We start from the raw sequence: 22,348 nt of genomic DNA, 5'->3' as shown, positions 1-22,348 counted from the left end.
ATGTTAATGCGTTTTCCATGATCTGTTCAGTGCAATCAGAAATCCCTCTCACAGTCGACCTGTGTTCATACAAGAGATGATGCCGAGGGTGATGATGGTAAGGAAAATGGTACCTGCGCGTAATATCTTTCGATACTGTGTTATAACACGTATTGACTATCGGTAAAATTCACATAACTGTTCGTCAACTGTTGATTCTTTTTTCACAAGGTCAATACTTTGAAAACAACCGCCTGCAGCGGCATCTCCACTCCCTTATTTTCTCTCCCCCTCCCCTTCACGTTCGCCCCAAACTATCCTGCTCCATTTTTTCACTCCCCGTTCTGTTGGAGGAACATCGATAATCTACTCCACTCATCTGCTTTTCTTTGTTTAATCGATTACCACACCAGTGTTTTAATGTCACGTCAAGAAAGACGCTTACCAAAATGGAGATATCACATCAACTCCGTTGGGACCAAGTCCTGATTTTGGCAGCGACACTTATGTCACCTGCAATCACGTAAGTAGCCGGAGAAGGGGTGAGAAGAAGAGAGAGTAGGCTACTGATGTTCGATGAGCATTCCTCGGGAAAACAAATAATTAAAGCGAACATTTCAATCGGAAGAAGATTCTGTCTGGCTATTCCATGAGTCTTATCCAAGTGTTGTATTGTAGTGAAATTGGTGCATATGTTACGATGCGTTGATGCTTCCGTTCAGCTCTGTCTCAACAACTGACTATTGCTGCTGCTGCTACTACCTCTATCCTCACGATTTCAAATGTTTCCTTGTTTCTGACCTGTAATTACACACACACACACACACACACACACACACACACACACACACACACACACACACACACACACACACACACACACACACACACACACACACACACACACACACACACGCACAAGCTAATCAGAACCAACCATTGGAAGACTGCATGATTAAGGACATTATTATTAGGCTGTCAACTGGCACAGATGGTTGGTTTAGTAACAATGCCATCCATGTTTCTACTCCAGAAGATTTTACACTACTGCTCATTAGGCCTACTGTAATTTGTTCAACTGAAACAAATAGTAAAGGCATGTGAATACCGTAGGTACGATGGTAAAAGCCTAGAGATGTAATCAACATTCTATGTCCTTACAACTTTTCCCTGAACTTAAGCTATATCTTAAGTGCTGTTAGTTATATGTCTCAGCAAATACTATCCTCTGAATCTTAATTTCCTTACATGACGCTTTCACTCTTCGATGAAGGGTCAGACCAGGCACTTCAGGGCCTCCTTCACAGATAGATATTGCTCTAGGACTTGATTGATGAACCCTTGGCCAACTCCTCTGTATCTCTCCCTCCCTCCTCAACATATGTATCCCCTCCTCAGTGTGTTGTGTAATGACATCCTGGGTCTGAAGGTGGCAGGAGATCCGGTTCTGACCCCTAACTCTGTCTGCCTGCGGCTGGCGGGCCTGAGCAAGCGTCAGATTCGTCTGTGTGTGCAAAGCCCCGACGTGACGGCCTCTGCACTGCAGGGCATCCAGGTCATAGAGATATAGTATACAATTTACAGCTTTTTTTAAAAACAACATTTAACCATATTTCATCAGGCTCTAAATGAAAGATGACCAAGATGGCCACCATTTCAGTCACGCTACCAGGTTACCAATTTCCATTCTAGTGTTGCATTTCATTCTATGTTGCAGGTGGCCATCCACGAGTGCCAGCACCAGCTCAGAGACCAGCGGTGGAACTGTTCTGCTCTGGAGAGCCACAGCAAGCTGCCCCACCAGAGTGCCATCCTCAACAGAGGTGAGAGACACACAGAGGAGCGCAGCGCAAAAAGGTTGGGAATAGGGCCAGGAGTTTTTTGGTGACTTGGTGATTTGATCAGGAAAAACTCCAGACCACAAACCCTGGCCAGGAGAATCTCTAGGCTCCAGGTGGGGACAGTAGACAAATGTATTGTTATGCTTATAGAATAAGAATGATGACAGGTTAATGAAGTTCTCCTGTGGTATTTAGATTACACCCAGCATGATGACATCTTGACTATGATGTGTCTGTCTGTCCTTGTCCCCCAGGCTTCAGGGAGAGTGCCTTCTCTCTGTCCCTGCTGGCAGCGGGCGTGGCCCACTCCGTGGCTTCCGCCTGCAGCCTAGGCAAGCTCCGGGGCTGCGGCTGCGAGGCCAAGCGTCGCCTGGACGAGGATAAGATTCGCCTCAAACTCACCCAGCTGCAGCTACAGACTCTCCAGAGGGGAGGAGCCAGAGTAGGCATGGGAGTGGGTGGTGGAGGAGGGGCACACCCCCAGGAGATCAGAGATGTGCCAGCCAGCCTGCATTCTGGTTCTACCCACCCCTCCTCCCTCCTCAAGCCCCTACCAGAGGACCTCAGCCCCCTGCAGGAGACCTGGGAGTGGGGGGGCTGTAGCCATGACGCCCGCTTCGGGGAGAGATTCTCCAGGGATTGGTTGGACTCCCGGGGCTCCCCACGGGATATCCACGCCCGCATGAGGATCCACAACAACAGGGTTGGCCGGCAGGTGAGAAGAGTCTTGTATATTTCGTATCAAGATGATAACTGCAGATAAGAGTCGGGCTCTCATTTGTTGAAGGTTTACCAATGGAATTCATCAAGTTTTCTAACTTTCTTGGAATTGGATATTAAATTGAAACAATTAGCTATAAATGTTTATAACAGATTTATAAACTATCTATAAGCTACATGCATGAACCATTTTAAATACATTTATAATTGTTACCCTACTACATTGTAATCAAAGCCACTCTAGACTTGTATGGATAGTGACATGATTGTTTCCCCCTGCGCAGCTAGTGACTGACAACATGAAGAGGAAGTGTACATGCCACGGCACGTCAGGCAGCTGCCAGTTCAAGACCTGCTGGTACGTGTCCCCAGAGTTCAGACTCCTGGGGTCTCTGCTCAGGGACAAGTTCCTCTCCGCCATCTTCATTAACTCCCAGAACAAGAACAACGGGGTGTTCAACCCCCGGGTCGCAGCCGGGAATGGTGCCTCGAATGGGGTCAGGAACGGCGCCGAAGGGCCTACTGGGTCTGGGGGCGCGGGGAGCCCAAACAATGGGGGACGGCGGAGGAGCGGTGTGTCACGTGAGCTGGTCTACTTTGAGAAGTCGCCAGACTTCTGTGACCGGGAGACGTCCCTGGACTCTCTGGGTACTCGGGGCCGGATCTGCAACAAGACCAGCCACAGCATGGACAGCTGCGGGTCCCTGTGCTGTGGAAGGGGACACAACATCCTGAAGCAGACACGTAGTGAGAGGTGCCACTGCCGCTTCCACTGGTGCTGCTACGTGCTCTGCGAGGAGTGCCGAGTCACAGAGTGGGTCAACGTCTGCAAGTAGATAGGTACATGACCTGCCAAGGCTCCTGAAAGGAACCACCCAATAGGATGCAGCGTGGCACTAGGATCCACCCATTGACTCCCCAGTGTACTACGCGCCAACCCACCCAAGCAAACCTGTCCTTTGGTACATGGGTAGACAATCCACTTCATCTACTAAGGCCTGACACTTAGTTACTTACTGGTAATCCTCTTCATGCATTGGGACGCATGGGCCTCCGCAAGAGAGTCCGACTGTTTCTAGTCAGCAGGTTACTTGGTTAGCGTTCCTACAGGCGAGGACACACTCTTTCATGCCCTTCTTTAACAGTCCTTCTCCAGGTTTCTCCTGGACATATCCAGGACACAGGATGGCAAAATGAAAATCCACCCTTTAGCTTTGTCCAATATACACACATCCACCCAACCAAACCTTTCATTTCAGACTCGGTGTTTGTTTTTCTATTTGCGTCGGGCTAAAGTCTCCCACAGAATCTGTTTATCCCCCACTTCTCTCTCCTTTTTCTTTTTCCGTCATCTGGGATCTATTTTCCCTTTGTTGCCTGTCAAAATGCCAAGTCAGAGGTTGAAGACGAGGTGACTCATGTCATTTGTCTGTCTTTCCTCTGCCTGTTTAGATGCAGCCCTTTCAGCCATGGAAATATGAATGTCCTGAACCCCATCTGGTGTTCTGTTCTGTTCTCCCCTCTGCTCTCTACTCGGGAACAAAGAACATCTCAGACAGCAGAAACACATTATTATTTCAACTAAGTAATGCCCAGGCTATAATGCCCAGGCTATAATGCCCAGGCTAGTATCACAGTGTACCGTTTTTTTGTTTACATGAAAAAAATGTATATTAATGTTTGTGTGTGAACTTATGTTGCCTTCCTTGCTTGGCATAATGCTGTGTGGGACCATTTTATGAGAGGAACATATGAGGCCCAATGACTGAATGTTGCTCTGCTCAGGATGGTGAAGTTGAACTGAATCTGTTATAATCGACAAAGCCTGAACCCAACAGTGAGACGCTGGAAAACGGACATGCCATGAGTTCTGATATGGAGTGTGGTAATGAACTCCAGAGGATGATTATACTCATTGGATATTTTGCACCTACGCCTCAAGACCACAGGGTTTCAATTCTTTAGCGCCGGTTCCCCATGACAAGAACCAGGATGAACTAACGAAACAGCACTAAAGAGAACCAGGCGTGAAGGTTCCTTAACGTGTTCCCGTTACCAATGGAAACAGAACTGGAGTGACTGGGAATCTAGTGGGGACAGTTTGCTCTGCCCATTGGTTTTCTTGGATCGACTGGAGGAGAAAATCCGCGTTTCAATCTTCTTTGAAGCAATTTACCATTGATTTGGTGGAATGCTTTCGGTCTCCAAACTGAACTGCAGGTCATTGAGGCAATGCCTTAGAATTGTAACCGTCATTACCACAAACTGTATTATTGCTGTTTCTTTTGTTTTTTGTGATGTTGTTTTGTGAATCAATAGAATTATCACGTCACAAATATGCCTATACTCATTTCTGCCGGACGGAGTTCTCTCATTCCATTGTGAGAGCCGAGGTTAGGTGTTTGCGCGCCTGAAACATTCCAATGCTGTTAAATGCGTGGGGAAGAGTGTACAAGCGTAGGGTTGGAGGTATAGGGCACAAGTCTATAGGTGTACTCTACACTCCACACAGGAGAGAGGTGGTGAGACTAATTTCATGGCCGCTTCCTTCATGCAGAGAGAGGTGTTTGTTTTATGGCAGCAGGATATTGTTTCCCGAACGAATGACTTTTATTACTAGAGAGGAGAGAGGATTGAGGAGAGAGAGAGTGGCGATTATACCCGTCTCTCTCTCTCTGTTGTGTGTGTGTGTGTGTGTGAGCCTGGGATCATCTGTCCAGGGTTCACAGCCAAGGGAGACTCACTGCGCAATGTCGTGCTGCTACTGAAGACACTGTGTCCCTTTCTGTCTAAGTCAGAGACAGTCAAAAAGAGAGACAGGGCTCTTGCGTGATTTACACACTCATCCCACATACCGTCCAGGGCCTGACAAGATTAAAGATAAGAACATTCTTAGATCCACACATATGGGGGATATACAAACTTGATGGGATCCAGCTTGATCTTTGAGCGGTCCAGCTTGTCTTAGGCCTTCAATGGTCAATATTACTTTGTTCGTGTGAACATGAGTCCACTGATTGAAACACCCTTTAGGTAGACTAAAAGTGACTGACTGTCCCAATATCTGGATCAAGTGCGCTCACCCTGGTATTTAGTGAGAGAATATGAGAGAGGTTGGACACTGAGAGGGACTGCTATGGGATTGGAATGATAAGGGATAACTCCATCTCTGGTTTGCATTTCTTCATTCCTATATCATTTCACCCTGGAGCTGCTGTTGCGAAGGGGAATTTCCTGTCACCGTTTCTCCCCATGTGTGAGACAGAGGTTGGACGGCCCTGGATCGCTTTGTCGTCTCTTTTTCTCCCTCTGTCTGTGTCAGTCACTCAGTCTCTGTCTCACTCGCTCTCTCTCCCACTCCCTCTTCTTCTCCTCTCTCCTCCTCTCCTCTCTCTGTCTCCCTGTCTCCCTCTCTCCATCTCTCCCCCTCTTTCTGTCTCCCTGTCTCCCTCTCTTCTCTATGCCCACCCTGTCTCCCTCTCTTTTCTATGCCCTCTCTCGCTTGCCCAATGGTGTGAAGTAAAAGTACTACTTAAGTCGTTTTTTGGGGTTATCTGTACTTTACTATTTATATTTTTGACAACCTTTTACTTTTACTTCACTACATTCCTAAGGAAAATAATGTACTTTTTACATTTCCCCTGGCACTCATTATATTTTCAAAATGGTTCAATTCAAGCACTTTTCAAGAGAGAACCCCTGGTCATCCGTACTGCCTCTGATCTGACGGACTCACTAACACACCTGCTTCATTTGTAAATGATGTCTAAGTGTTGGAGTGTGCCCCTGGCTACACATACATTTCAAAAACAAGAGAATGGTGCCTTAATATAAGGAATTTTTAATGATTTATACTTTTACTTTTGATACCTAAGTATATTTGAGCAATTACATTTACTTGTGATACTTAAGTATATTTAAAACCAAAAACGTTTCGGCTTTTACTCAAGTAGTATTTTACTGGGTGACTTTCACTGTTCCTTGAGTCATTTTCTATTAAGGTGTCTCTACTTGCACTCAAGTATGACAATTGGGTACTTTTTCCACCGGTGCGCTCGCCTACTCCCGCCCCCTTTCTTCCCCAGTCTCCCACCATGGCTGCAGTCTGCAGACACTGACACATGCACGGCAACACATTGACTGCCCCTATAGTAACGACAACCAGATCCAGCTGAATTAAAGGGAGAGCGAAGCGGGGAACTTAGGAAAGATAAAAGTCCTCCAACATTGACTGACAGGATGATTACACTGTATGTTTAACAGAAGACGATTCAATATGTTTAGCTAGATTGAAAGAAAGCCTCGATAGATGCATACATGCAAACATGAAGGCAAACTCTGCAAGAGAGGGAGAGAGCGAGAGAGAGGATTTATAAAGCACATTCTGTATAAATACATGGCTCGAAACATCTGCTTCTCGACTGACTCCCCTTTCGTTTTTGATGTGGGACATGCAGTGAGAGAGTCAGGCAGAGGGAGAAAACACAAGGAGCCTGCTACCCAGAACATCAAAGCTCTCTGCTCCTCTGCCCTCAACATGCAAGCCCTCATTAGTTCTGCAAGCACAACCAACCTGACTTGTGATTGTGTTTGCTGGGGTGCACTCTGGCAAACACTTCAGAGGAATAGTAGGCTCCTTTAAATTATAACTCCACCCCCCACCCCCACCCCACCTCCACCACCACCCCTAGTCGGTCCCTACCCGTTGTACAGTAACCCCCTTATAACCCCCTCTGCGCTCCCAACACACACAAACACAGGCTACTGCACACTCCATCTACATCCACTCCTCCCCGTAGTCTGGTGTTGCAGCTGCTAGCATCTGCTTCACTCTTTTTTGTTGTTGTTGCTTTAACCTCTGAACAAACACACCTATGATGTATAGAGACACTAGTGGACGGACTGTACAAAGAGACACACTGGTTTATCAACATGGGAAATAACTCACTCAATTAGTGTATTTTGTAGGCCTTTACTGTATGTAATACTCTTAGCTAAGGATTAGGACGTCAAATCAATCATTTTGACAGACCTGTGACTCATCTATGATGGTTTGAATCCTGGGTCTTTGAACCCATATTTGATTCTGAGCACATACAGCCTCACGCGCAGGCCTGTATAAACCATGTAACCCACGTACAGTAGTTCACGCTTCAAAAGAAGGTTTGTCTATGACAAAGTCATTTAATGCTTGCTATGGCATTGCGTTTTTTGATGTTTTTGGTCTGGTATACATGAAATACATAGAAAATCACGAGTAATCTATTTTAGCATGGTTTGATCCGTGATGATTCAACACGATTCAACAAAAATCCAAATGAGAGTGATTCAGTGTCGCCTAAATTCTGCTTCTTCTCAGCTCATTGTCTCTGCCACACTAACTCTGCCAAGAAGTATACTTTGGCATCGTTTTAACACTTCCCCACTTACTTATTTATTAAGGCGTTTCTAGCTTGAATAATTCATATAGGCTATGCTTGCCCCTCGTCAAAATGTTTTACTCTCGAGTCTTTTATTTAATTTTTTTTTGTTACAACTGTTGGCTATTTTGTTTCAAATCTCTAAACACACAACAACAACTTTGACAGGCATTAATTGCATTATTGTACAGTAACAGAGCTACGTGTAATCTATGTAGGGTATTTATCACGGGACATGCAAACAAACCACACAAAAACTGTGTCAACTCAAACCCTAACCAGAGTTGATGTTATTTAAGTTTCAACTCAGAAGGCTATATAAAGAGCAATCAATTAATTACAAACACCACATAAAAAAACAACAACAAATAGATCATTTCCAATCAAAAGATAATTGACTCCCAGGCGCCTCCAACTGAAAATGGCATCACTCAGACGTACTGGCAGTGAAGATCGGCCCATGAAGTGATGGAGAGGTGTACTTGGTGAGCTCATCATCGCGAGACTTAAGGAGCAACATGTCTTTCTTTGCGACTTCTCGCGAGAGACAAACTGCACTGCCCGAATCCAGCTGGTACGTCTAAAAGAGGTAAGTGCGGGTGAGATGGACATTAGAAAATGATGGATAACGTAAAACTGTAGAGATACAAGAATGCGGCATCGTGTCATGTCGTTACAGAAATAAAAAGGTCTAGGTGTTTGTAGGGATTCTAGTGAATTAACGGCGTTCATACAGGCCACCTAAGCATCGCTTGTAGTCGTGACTGCAGGAGATAAGGTGAAAATCCTAAATCGCCTATGGATGGCAATAAGAGTTTCCATGGTATTTGTGATATTTACAGTGTGTCAACATATTATATTTACCAATACTATTTAATTGAACCGGCATGTCGTGGTGCCAAATGTGCTGCAAAGATACAGGGTGTTCCAATCCACACACACAGGCGCACTGAGGTTGCCATACCATCATTGCGAGTGCTCTTGCACAACGACGGATGTGCTTCATAGTAGCAAATGTGGTCACTGCGATGCAGTGATTGAAAAAAACACATTCATCCACGTATTATTAAAGCTATTAAAGCTATTTCAATCTTTTTTTGACTCAGAACAGAAGACAGTTGTTATAATGTACGTCACCCTGGAACGAATTGATGATCCTTGCTTTAGGGCTGTTATAGCAGGTACAGAGGGCATATTACCGCTACCGTGGCACATACATATTTATGTAGATTACGGAACATATTTCAATGTATTAGAACTGCTATGAACTACATAAACCCATCTCAACAAAAGATTGCGGTAGGTAGTGGGCCTGCACCAGAGCAGCTCCTCTCACCAGTGTGCAGTCTTCCAGCCGACAGTCCTTCAGTCAGGTCAGCTTCCACAGCCCGCCTGTGGAGGTGTGAAGAAGACTTTATTGGTTTGCCTCTGAAGTGGTTTGGAGCTGTTACGAGGTGTTAATGGCCTGAGTAGTGGTTGAAGTCCTACTGAGTGTCCTTCTGCATGTCTCTGTGGTTCTGACTCTGTCAATCTACTAGCGCACCGTGTGTTTTACCGCTGTCTTGCCATTTAGGCTATGGGGTAATTTGCCTTTTCCTAGGGCTCAGAGTTGTTTCTGAACTTGTGATTTGAACGGGCCTCCAGACTTTTGCCTTGGTCAGGTCAGGTAGTCAGGAAAACTCTGGGCCAGAGGAATAACTCTCTGTTAATGGTATGTTACTCGGGACCAGTTTTTCTTGGTTAAGTTACAAGGTCAGGAAAACTCTGGGCCCTGACATCCAGCCTCCCCATCAGCTCTGTCGCAGTGAGTTGAGGTCCGACCAGCCATCCATCCAGCCAGCCAGCCAGCCAGCCGGTCAACCAGCCAGCCAGTCACCATGGGGAACATCTTTGGCAACCTGCTGAAGAGCCTGTTAGGGAAGAAGGAGATGAGGATCCTGATGGTGGGGCTGGACGCTGCAGGGAAGACCACCATCCTATACAAACTGAAGCTGGGAGAGATAGTCACCACCATCCCCACTATCGGTATGGAAAGTCTCACAGTCTTAACCACAAAGGACATTGGCTATAAAGAATTAGAACCAAATTAAACACCATATATCATTTTGACATTTTGACTCATCTTTAATCATCACACGCCTACAACTGTTTATAAGGCATTTATAACACACATACGGCTCTTTATGAGCGGTTTATAACCCCGACGGCTGTTCAAAAGACATTTATAACACTCGTTTCCTTTTCCCCCTGCTCAGGGTTTAACGTGGAGACGGTTGAATATAAGAACATCAGTTTCACGGTGTGGGACGTGGGTGGCCAGGACAAGATCAGGCCTCTGTGGAGACACTACTTCCAGAACACACAGGGTAAGTATAGTGAGAGCTAACAAGCTTTAGCTCAGTGGGATAACGCTCTTGTGACCTGTAAGCTGAGCAGGAATGACTCTGGCTCTGAACTGGTCTGTGACTGTGTAATGGAGGTGGTACAATGAACCACGCTCGTGTGATGAGTAAACTTGCCTGAGACCTGAAAAACTTATGCAAATCTTACCCTACGGGGTCCGGAGTACCGCTGGTTTTCTGTTCTACCTGATAATTAATTGCAAATGCAATGGGGGTCAGTGTGCACCTTAGCTTCCTCCACTGACCGACTGCCCTATACCGGGCTCGAACCTGTGACCCTCTGCTTCTCAACACACGTGATCGTCCTCACTGACGACGTTCCAACCGTGTGAGCTATACAAAAGGTATCACTTGGATGGCACCATTGGCGATATGTCTAACCGGCGGTGGAGTGAGCGGTATGCTCTGAACTCTTCCTCACACCAGGTGTCCCAGGTCTACTTCGGTCCCTGGTTGGAAGAATGAAAAACAGGTCTGTGGTCCAGATTTGAAGGGCTATAGGGCCTTGCTGGGACAAAGACTGCCCCTACAGGCCTATGATACATCCGGCACCATGAGCTCACCCCTGACACCTGAAGCTATCGGGCTGACTCACACACTCTAGATATAGACATTTGCATAGAACATCAAGCACGTGTCCTTCACATTGAAAGCATTTCACTCGTTTTGTGTTAGGATTGTTATGCTTTTCTATGCCATGCACCAGTTGGAAGACGAGCCTGTTCATTCTGATAGAGGGGGATGCCTAGAGACAGAAAAACACAGTGTCATCAGTGGGTTCGTATAGTTTAATGACAGGCACGTCGTGCTTCCTGACGAATGAGTCCTGTTGTGGTTCCAGGTTTGATCTCTGTGGTGGACAGTGTTCGGGTTGAGGGTACCTATCAAGGTTTGCCATGGTTACAGGGCTGCCCTTTGTGGTAGACACAGTAACAAAGTTTGTTGTGGTTCCAGGTTTGATCTTTGTGGTGGACAGCAACGACCGTGAGCGGGTGAACGAGGCTCGGGAGGAGCTGATGAGGATGCTGGCTGAGGACGAGCTTCGAGACGCTGTGCTTCTCATCTTCGCTAATAAACAGGTATGGACAATTGCGATAGCCTCACTCAATTCGTATTTTTCTCTGCTGCCTCATGTGCTTTTCATTGTTAACTCTCATACCTAGGATTTCCTTACCCCTATAATCTTCTCTCTCTCATGTGCTTTTCTCCACTCCTATCCTTCCGATTCTACCTCCCGTCCTGTGTAGGACCTGCCCAATGCCATGAACGCAGCAGAGATCACAGACAAGCTGGGGCTCCACTCCCTACGTCACCGTAACTGGTACATCCAGGCCACCTGCGCCACCAGCGGAGACGGCCTGTACGAGGGCCTCGACTGGCTGGCCAATCAGCTGAAGAACAAGAAGTGAGTGGACCAATCAGAGGAGAGTGAAGAGAAACCTTAGTGTCAGCTCTTGAAACAGGAAGTGGTAGTTGGTTGTAGTTGATCCATTGAGTGAAAAATCCTGACACGGCGGGAGTGAAATGTGATTGGTGTGTGCTGTAGGAGGCGGGCTTAAACTGTACCATTCCTTGAGGACATTTTCAACCCGATGTCAATTATTAAAAACAGTTATCGCCTTTCAGACATATGCCATCAATGTCAATACATGACATTTCATACATAATTATGAACACATTAATAAGCATCCCGTTTAAAAAAAAAAACACTATTGATGTATTCATTAATTAATTGATACATTATTTATTTATTTATTTATGTTATTTGACTTATACATCAGAATGGATACTAGCAATGTTAGTTGGTTTTGGAACACAGTATTATGCATGGTCGTACAGTAAAAGATCTCTCGGAAATGAAGTTTGGAATTGTATCTGTCTAATGTTATCTATTTAGCCAGTCTTCTGACAGTATTCTCCTTTTTACACTCAAATTGCTACTGCTGGTTGGAGCAATGCAGTAATGGTAGATATTAATGAACAGTGACATAGGTTTGTGTAAAACACATCCAATATGCAAGAGCATGTCAACTGTATATTACCCATTTTACTCAACAAGTACAAACATATACCTGAACAAAAATATACCTGAACAATACCTGAAGGACTCATCGTGGTTGATATGTTCAATTGTAGTTATCGGGATTTGTGTATTCACTGATATATATCGATATAAAGACGGGATCCGCATTAGGGGATACAGCGCCACTGCCCCCCCCCCCCCAGCACCTTTGTTATTGTTTTGGTTTTGTTGACTAAATGTAGGTGAGGAGAACCCAAACGGAGGTGAGCAGCTTGGTAAAATAATATATATATATATTTGCAGGGGGGGGCTGTGTTTGTTGTTTACAGTAACTTCTTTGCTGTTGTAATTTCCCAAATGGAACTCAAAGGATTCCAGCTTTAACATTACAGCTTTGTGTATTACATTTCCCACATTGAGTTTAGCTTGATGCAGCAGTTGTTTGTTTTTGTGGCCTTATTATCGCTAGTGTTGAAAACCCCTTATTCTGATGATGGTTTCGTGTGTAAAGTTTAACATCAAGCGGGACCACAGTTGTGGCAAAATGTATCAATTCATGTCTTGATTTTTCCCTCCTTTAACTCAGTTGAGTCTGTGCAAGAAAAACAAAAAACAAAAGTCATGTTATATTACTGTAACAATGTAATTACTCAACATTCCAGTTAATAATGTGTATTAAAATGAATTGAAACAGGGTTTATTTATTGATGTTACCAGACAAAAAAAAGTGTGACGATTAAATCCTAGTTAAGAGTACATATGTATTGGTGAGGATGTGTCCAGTGATACCATTTTAACTGCATTGGTAAGTAATTAAAAAATACCTACATTCTTTCATTATATTCCATGTCTTCAGATTGTTAGGGCTCTTCTTGAGTTTTGGGATGTGTGTGAAATATTTTCACAGCTTGGCCCGCAATTTAGTTCAGCGATTCAGAGGTCCATATTGGCACCATCCCCAGCGCATGCGCTATCCACGCAACAGCCCTGTGTCTCCAGCCCTCCAGCTTCCATCCCACTCCATCCCAGCTCTAACACTGGCCCCCACCCTAGCCCCAGGCCCAATCTGACCCGCTCCTCCATCCCCAGTGCTGTGTCTCCAGGGGTGTGACAGCAGTATGTGGGTCAGATAGAGCTGCTCCCTGGGCCCCCGGGGCCCCCTGCAGGCCTGCCACAATAGCGGCCCCAGGGTGGGTGCCATATCTGGGATTCTCTTCCGTAACCGGGACGCCCCTCGCCCAGGGCACAGACACACTGGCAGCAACCCCACAATCAATTCATCAATCTGTTGAAGGGACTGGCTACCAGGCGGGATGCAAAGGCCATGCAGAGGACTGGAACATCAACCTGCCCCCACACACGGCCTGGCCCCGGACAGACAGTCAGACAGGCCAGGGCCACTAGGGAGGAGGATGATACTCTGGTGAAGAATCTGAGGAGGTCTGGCGACAGCAGCCAAATCCACCAGAACTGGGTCAATCATGGTGCATCATCGTACTCTGTCATCGAGCCATCCCACTCACAGTAGTCTGTCTATAACAATAGTCTGTAGACTGTTGATGGAACACCAGATCACAGATTCAGGACTGGCTGACACATGTAGACACATAAATACTGTATTTACTGCATAGGGAGGCTGTTCTTTCCCTTGCTTTTTATCTGCTTCCGATTTAAGAGTTGACCTTAGGAGTTGAAAAGTCAGAAAAACTAGAAAATAATAGTAATTGAATATTGTGTTCTTATGCAACACCATTATAATAGTTCGAGATGGGGATGGATTTTGTGTATGTTTTTACATTAAAGGCTAAATGCGAAGGCCTAATACACTCTAAACGTGCAACATTTGCTCAGTGTTCAGCTAATACACTTCTGTGGCAGACAACTCAGAGCCCTGGCCTCTGTCTCCCCCTGCTGCATATAAAGAGTATGACATGGAATCACAAAACAGCTAGGGGATGTATGGACATAAATTAGGTACTGCCTAAGGACCCAATTACAACCCGAGTTGAGCACCGTAAATTAAACGTCATACCCGTTGCTTTTCACCCGCTATGCTATTCGTTTGGGGCGGAGATGGAATAAATGAAGGTGTGGCGGAGGTGTGTCTACAGATACGCCCTATTCTGACCTTGACTTAATTTCTAACAATTCCACCACCTTGACACCCGAGGAAAACCGTGAATGAGGTCTAAGCGAACCTACCGGTTCCAAGTGGGAAAAGCATCTATTTATTTTTTCCAATAGAAATAACACCATTCTCCATCGCCTGTCATTTACAACTTGATAAGAGTTAGGTTAATGAGTAATCGACTTGAATAAGGGAATTATAAATATAAATGACACTTGTTTTACATATATTTGACCTTATAATCGCTGGAGACAAATGTGTAACCGGTCACATGGCAGCAAACTGAAGCATATCAACATATCAACTTTCCCACAGTAAAGTTTATGAAGTGCAGTGCCATTATGCACAATTTTCATTGCAAGGCCTTTTAACTTGCAGGGATGGGCACTATAGCGAATGTCTTAAGTATAGGCTACCCCAACTTCTCCGTTTCCTATTTCTATCATGTTAAATATTACCCACTAACAGTCAGTATCAACCGTCAGCAGGCCTAATAACCACACATGTTCAACAGCCAATTTACTGTTATTTCCCTTCAGTTGGGATAACCTGAATTGTGTTTCCATTTAATCACATTGTTTGGTTCACCTTCATTTTGCTTCCTCTGTAAACGCCGTCACAGCCATGTGGTTGTTGCTGAGGAAAACAGTTGATAATATTAACAAAAGACGGGCTAATTCAAATGTTATGGAGTGGGATTCCCGAGTGGCACTGCATCTCAGTGCTAGAGGTGTCACTACAGACTCTGGTTTGATTCCAGGCTGTATCACAACCAGCAGTGATTGGAAGTCCCATAGGGTAGCGCACAATTGGCCCAGCGTCGCCGGGGTAGGCCGTCCTTGTAAATAAGAATTTGTTCTTAACTGACTTGCCTAGTTAAATAAAGGTTAAATAAAATAAATAAAGGCCATGGCAGTTTGAACCCGATGATGCATGGCACAATACTTGGCTGTGTCAACACACAGTTAGTGCAGGCAATATGGTTTAGCCTAATATTGTACACTATTCTCCCTATTATAATTCTATACACTGTACACTAATCTTCCAACATCACCATGGGTTAAAGAATGGGGAAGTTTTCAGAATGAATCAAACCACCTGTCAGCGCCGTGTGTATAGGTGGCAGGGAAATCAGGCGCAGGAGAGTCAAAATGGAGTGTAAATGGAGTATTTTAATAAATGTCCACAGAACACGCTCCATAACACTAAAACGTACAGACATGAAAAAACATGGGTACGAGGACCCGTCGCGCACCAACACAACAACTAAACAACATTAACAATAAACAATCTCTGACAAAGACATGAGGGGAAACAGAGGGTTAAATACACAACAGGTAATGAATGGGATTGAAAACAGGTGTGTGGGAAGACAAGACAAAACCAATGGAAAATGAAAAATGGATCAATGATGGCTAGAAGACCGGTGACGTCGAACGCCGAGCACCGCCCCAACAAGGAGAGGCAACGACCTGTTTTTTTTATGATTCATAAATACGTTCCTAACCCTAAATAATCTATAAAATCTGAGTATTTTTAAATCTACCAATTGGTGCTGAAACGGCGACGGATATGCATATATTTAGATGGCTTTCTTTCATTGATTCCTAATATTCTGAACCGCTGTCTTGATTTATACTATTAAGTCCATCGAACAAAATTAGAACTAAAAGGTACACTATATTTAAAGGGAGGGCTTACGATGAATGTACTGAAAACCAGTGGCGACAAGCATTTCGCTACACTTGCATTAACATCTGCTAACCATGTGTATGTGACCAATACATTTGATTTGGTTGGTGACGTTTTAGAGGGAGGACGATTTTAATTTGAATTGTATTATTATTCTAATCTTGTTTTAAAAAAAATATATTTTCCCCCTAACCCTACCACCCCTCCCCTAATTGGGCTAAAACTAATGGACAACAACAATTAGGCTTCTACTTCCAGCTTATACAGTGCATATGTGAAGTATTCAGACCACTTGACTTTTTCCATATTGGTGTGCGGCTGGCGTCCGGGTTAAGTGAGCAGTGTGTCAAGAAGCAGTGCGGCTTGGCAGGGTCGTGTTTCAGAGGACGCATGGCTCTTGACTTTCTCCTCTCCCAAGTCCGTACGGGAGTTGCAGCAATTGGACAAGACTGTAACTACCAATTTGGGAGATAAAGGGGTAAAAAAAAAAAAAATACAAATAGAGATGGTTGCCATTCTGGAAGGTTCGCCCATCTCCACAGAGGAACTCTGGAGCTTTGTCAGACTAACCATCGGGTTCTTGATCACCTCCGTGATCAAGGCCCTTCTCACCCGAAGAGTCTTGGTGGTTCCAAACTTCTTCCATTTAAGAATGATGGAGGCCACTGTCTTTTTGGCGACTTTCAATGGTGTGACATTTTTTTGGTACCCTTCCCCAGATCTGTGCCTCGACACAATCCTGTCTCGGAGCGCGACGGACAATTCCTTCGACCTCATTGCTTGATTTTTGTTCTGACATGCATTGTCAACTGTGGGACCTGATATAGACAGATGTGTGCCTTTCCAAATCATGTCCAATCAAATGAATTCACCACAGGTGAACTCCAATCAAGTTGTAGAAACATCTCAAGGATGTTCTATGGAAACAGGAAGCACCTGAGCTCATAACAAACGGTCTGAATACTTATGTAAATAAGGTATTTCTTTTTTAAAATTTGAATACATTTGCCAACATTTCTAAAAACCTGTTTTCGCTTTGTCATTATGGGGTATTGTGTAGTTTGATGAGGAAAATAATCAATTTAATCAATTTTAGAATAAGGCTGTAACGTAACAAAATTTGGAAAAAGTCAATGGGTGTAAATATTATTTTCCTGAATGCACTGTAAAGTCACTTTCAAAAGTATTCAACCTCCTTGCCATTTTTCCTATTTCGTTGCATTACAATCTGTAATTTAAATTGTATTGTATTCTACTTGGATTTCATGTAATGGACATACACAAAATAGTTCAAGTTGGTGAAGTGAAATGAAAGAAATTCCTTGTTTCAAAATATTATAAAAAATATAAAACGGAAAAGTGGTGCGTGCATATGTATTCACCCCCTTTGCTATGAAGCCCCTAAATAAGATCTGGTGCAACCAATTGTCACGTTCGTTATAAGGATCGGACCAAGGCGCAGTGTGACATACGTACATTCTTATTTATTAAAAGAATGAACACTGAACAAACTAACAAAATAACAAAATGAAACGTGACGCCCGGCCGCAAACCTGAACCTATAGGGGAGGGTCCGGGTGGGCATCTACCCTCGGTGGCGTCTCCGGTTCTGGACGCAGCCCCCCTCTTTACGCTGATCCCTCTGCCTTTGTAGAACCGGACTGGGGATCATTGCCGGAGGCTCTGGACTGCAGATCATCACCGGAGGCCCCGGACTGGGAACCGTTGCTGGAGACCCCGGACTGGTGACCGTCGCTAGAGACCCCGGACTGGTGACCGTCGCTGGAGACCCCGGACTGGGGACCATCACTGGAGGTTCCGGACTGTGGCCCGTCATTGGAGGTTCCGGACTGTGGACCGCCGTTGGAGTTTTCGGACTGTGGCCCGTCGTTGGAGGTTCCGGACGGTGGCCCATCGTTGGAGGTCCCAGACTGTGAAACGTCGCCTGGAAGCTCATGACTGGGAAACATCGCCGGAAGCTCTGGACTGGGAACTGCCGCCAGAAGCTCTGGACTGGGGAACTGTCGCCGGAAGGTCTGGACTGGCAACTGTCGCCGGAAGCTCTGGACTGGGAAATGTCGCCGGAAGCTCTGGACTGTGGAGGCGCACTGGAGACCTGATGCGTGGTGCCGGCACTGGTGGTACCGGGCTGAAGACACACATTTCAGGGCCAGTGCGGGGAGCAGGCACAGGACGTACTGGACTGTGGAGGTGCACTGGAGACCTGGTGCGTGAGACCGGTACAGGTGGCACCGGGCTGAAGATACGCACCTCAGGGAGAGTGCGAGGAGCAGGCACAGGATGTACTGGACTCTGGAGGCGCACTGGAGACCTGATGCGTGGTGCCTGCACTGGTGGTACCGGGCTGGTGACACGCACCTCAGGGAGAGTGCGGGGAAAAGGCACAGAACGTACTGGACTGTGGAGGCGCACTGGAGGCCTGGAGAGTAGAGCTGGCACAATGCGTCCTGGCTGGATGCTCACTTGAGCCCGGCAAGTGCGGGGCGCTAGCACAGGACGCACTGAGCTGTGCAGACGCACCAGAGACACAGTATGCAGAGCCGGCGCAGGATATCCTGGTCCAAGGAGGTGTACAGGAGACCAGGAGCGCTGAGCCGGCACCATCCGTCCTGGCTGGATGCCCATTCTAGCCCGGCAAATGCGAGGAGCTGCAATAGAGCGCACCAGGCTATTAATGTGAACTAGAGACACCGTGCGCATCTCTGCATAACACTGTGCCTGACCAGTCACACGCTCCCCACGGTAAGCACGGGGAGTTGGCTCAGGTCTAAACCCTACCGCCGCCAATCTCCCCGTGTGCCCCCTCCCAAAAATATTTTTGGGGTTGCCTCTTGTGCTTGCCTCGTTTGTATAACACCTCGTAATGTCGCCGCTCCGCTTTCACTGCCTCTATTTCTTCTTTCGGACGGCGATACTCTCCTGCCTGGGCCCAGGGCCCTGCTCCATCCAGAATCTCTTCCCAGGTCCATTCCTCCTGAACACGCTGCTTGGTCCTTTTTTGGTGGGATTTTCTGTCACGTTCAATATAAGGATCGGACCAAGGCGCAGCGTGATATGCGCACATTCTCATTTATTAAAAGAATGAACAAAGGGAAATAGCTACCTAAATATGATCCCCAATCAGAGACAACGATAAACAGCTGCCTCTGATTGGAAACCATATCAGGCCACCATAGACAAACAAATCACCTATACCTACATACAAAAAATCTAGACAATACAAAAACTAGCGTACCCACCCTAGTCACACCCTGACCTAACCAAAATATAAAGAAAACAGAGATATCTAAGGTTAAGGTTGTGACACCAATTACCTTCAGAAGTCACATAATTAGTTGAATAAAGTCCACCTGTGTGCAATCTAAGTGTCACATGATCTCAGTATATATACACTTGTTCTGAAAGGCCCCAGAGTCCGCAACACCACTAAGCAAGGGGCACCACCAAGCATGCGGCACCATGAAGACAAAGGAGTTCTCCAAACAGGTCAGGGACAAAGTTGTGGAGAAGTACAGATCAGGGTTGGGTTATAAAAAAATATCAGAAACTTTGAACATCCCACGTTGCACCATTAAATCCATTATTAAAAAATGGAAAGAATATGGCACCACAACAAACCTTCCAAGAGAGGGCCGACCACCAAAACTCACGGAACAGGCAAGGAGGGCATTAATCAGAGAGTGAGACTACCCAAACATATGGAAGAAGGTACTCTGGTCAGATGAGACTAAAATTGAGCTTTTTGGCCATCAAGGAAAGTCTTCCAGAGATTTGAGTCTCGGACGGAGGTTCACCTTCCAGCAGGACAATGACCCTAAGCATACTGCTAAAGCAACACTTGAGTGGTTTAAGGGGAAACATTTAAATGTCTTGGAATGGCCTAGTCAAAGCCCAGACCTCAATCCAAATGAGAATCTGTGGAATGACTTAAAGTTTGTTGTACACCAGCATAACCCATCCTACTTGAAGGAGCTGGAGCAGTTTTGCCTTGAAGAATGTGTAAAAGTCCCAGTGGCTAGATGTGCCAAGCTTATATAGACATAGCCCAAGAGACTTGCAGCTGTAATTGCGGCAAAAGGTGGTTCTACAAAGTATTGACTTTGGGGGGTGAATAGTTATGAACGCTCAATTTTTCCGTATTTTTGTCTTATTTCTTGTGTTTCACCCCAAAAACTATTTTGCATCTTCAAAGTGGTAGGCATGTTGTGTAAATCAAATGATACAAAGCCCCCAAAAAATCCACTTTAATTCCAGATTGGAAGGCAACAAAATAGGAAACATGCAAAGGGGGTAAATACTTTTGCAAGCCACTGTACATGCTACAGTATAAAGATTTTACAGACACTGTCACACCCTGATCTGTTTCACCTGTCCTTGTGATTGTTTCCACCCCCCTCCAGTTGTCGCCCATCTTACCCATTATCCCCTGTGTATTTATACCTGTGTTCTCTGTTTGTCCGTTACCAGTTTGTCTTGTTTGTCAAGTCAACCAGCATTTTTGTTATCAGCTCCTGCTTTTCCCAGTCTCTCTTTTTCTTACCCTCCTGGTTTTGACCCTTGCCTGTCCTGACTCTGAGCCCGCCTACCTGACCACTCTGCCTGCACTGACCCTGAACCTGCCTGCCGACCTGTACCTTTGCCCCACTTCTGGATTGTTGACCTCTGTCTGCCTTGACCTGTCTATTGCCTGCCCCTTACTATTCCTGATAGTAAGAACTGACCATGACTGACCCAGCAGACCCGGGCCAGCTGAGCAATGCCATCTCCACCCAGGGAGCCACCATTGGTATACATGAGGAATTGCTTCGTGGCCTTGTGGAGGGGGTCCAAATGTTGGCTGAACGCCATGACCAGGCATTGGACAGTTTGCTGGAGGAATTCCACGTGTTGTCTGGGAGGCCGCCTACCACGGTGGTAACCCCACAGCTCCTCAGCAAGTCAGCTGCTAGCAGTGCCGTCTCATCAGTCACTCCACCTTCTCAGTAGCCCTGCTTACCTCCTCCAGAACACTTCAATGGAGAGCCGAGCACCTGTCGGGCATTTCTAGCTCATTGTGCCCTTGTCTTCGAGCTTGAGCCCTCCTCCTTCCCCTCGGATTGCTTTAAGATAGCCTACCTCATCACGCTGATGTCCGAGTGGGCTCTCACCTGGGTTACTGCTATGTGGGAACAACAGCCGGCCATATGCGCTAGTCTGGAGGGGTTCATGGGAGAAGTGAGGAAGTTTTTTAATGTCCCGTTCTCTGGGCGAGAGGCCGCCCGGAAGCTAATCCAGCATCGGCATGACTGGATGGATTTCCGCACGTGGAGAGTGCATGGAATTAAGAGGCACTGTTTGATATGTTCCTGCATGGTGTCTCGGAGGAGGTCAAGGATGAGCTTGCAGCTTGGAGTTACCTATGGAGCTCGATGCCCTCATCGCTTTGACCATCCGTATCGATGGTCAATTACAGTAACGACAGAGTGAGAGGAAATTGGATTTCACTCGCACGCCCAGGGATCCCACCTTGCCTTTGAGTCATCCCCGATGCTCCCGATGGTCTTGTTGCCGAGAGTACCCAAGGCTTCCCGACCTGCCCTGAGGACAGGTAGCAGCTTCCTGAGCTAATGCCACTAAGCAGAGCTGGGCTGTCGCCAGAGGAACGGCAATACAGAATCGACACAAAGAGTTGCCTGTGTTGCGGGACTCTTGGTCATTTTGTGTCCTCTTGTCCTTTAAAAAAACAGGCTAACCGGTAGGAGCGAGCACTCTGGTGGGCCATATGGAGAACATTCCTGCTTCCCTTAATCGCACCTTTTTTCATGCCATTCTGGTGTGGAGAGACCCGTCCACATCTCTCCTGGTTCTCATTGACTGTGGGGTCGACGAGAGCTTTTTGGACGCTACCTTGGAGTCCGAGCTGAACATCCGTACTCAGCCCATCTCCATTCCCATGGACATTAGAGTGCTGGGTGGGCACTGTATAGGCCGAGTCACCCACAACACCACTCCCATCAACCTACATGTGTCAGTGAACCACAGCGAGGCTAACTAGTACCTGCTCATCAAGTCCCCTCTGATTCCTGTGGTATTGGGATTCTCCTGGCTCCAGCGACACAATCCCCTCATTAACTGGTCTACTG

General features: G+C 46.1%; 2 protein-coding genes across 3 annotated transcripts; both read left to right on the top strand.

The window, feature by feature from the left end:
- The first annotated feature begins 323 nt into the window (after nt 1-323).
- Nucleotides 324-4,866, top strand: wnt10b (wingless-type MMTV integration site family, member 10b). The gene is made up of 5 exons (XM_064957587.1): nt 324-502; nt 1,378-1,534; nt 1,697-1,802; nt 2,075-2,535; nt 2,825-4,866. Exons 1-5 carry the CDS (start codon nt 429-431, stop codon nt 3,374-3,376), a joined length of 1,350 nt encoding a protein of 449 aa, XP_064813659.1. The 5' UTR covers nt 324-428; the 3' UTR covers nt 3,377-4,866.
- Nucleotides 4,867-8,494: 3,628 nt separating this feature from the next.
- arf3a (ADP-ribosylation factor 3a) lies at nt 8,495-13,080 on the top strand. Of its 2 annotated transcripts, none has more exons than XM_064957595.1 (5): nt 8,495-8,549; nt 9,755-9,985; nt 10,216-10,326; nt 11,317-11,441; nt 11,610-13,080. In XM_064957595.1, exons 2-5 carry the CDS (start codon nt 9,838-9,840, stop codon nt 11,769-11,771), a joined length of 546 nt encoding a protein of 181 aa, XP_064813667.1. In that variant the 5' UTR covers nt 8,495-8,549; nt 9,755-9,837; the 3' UTR covers nt 11,772-13,080. The 2 variants fall into 2 exon arrangements, with proteins under 2 accessions (XP_064813667.1, XP_064813668.1); XM_064957596.1 differs by lacking the exon at nt 8,495-8,549 and adding an exon at nt 8,603-8,738.
- Nucleotides 13,081-22,348: the final 9,268 nt, after the last annotated feature.

This window comes from Oncorhynchus masou, chromosome 33, assembly GCF_036934945.1.
Source record: "Oncorhynchus masou masou isolate Uvic2021 chromosome 33, UVic_Omas_1.1, whole genome shotgun sequence".
NCBI lineage: Eukaryota > Metazoa > Chordata > Actinopteri > Salmoniformes > Salmonidae > Oncorhynchus > Oncorhynchus masou.
This window is presented reverse-complemented; position numbering and strand designations above follow the sequence as displayed.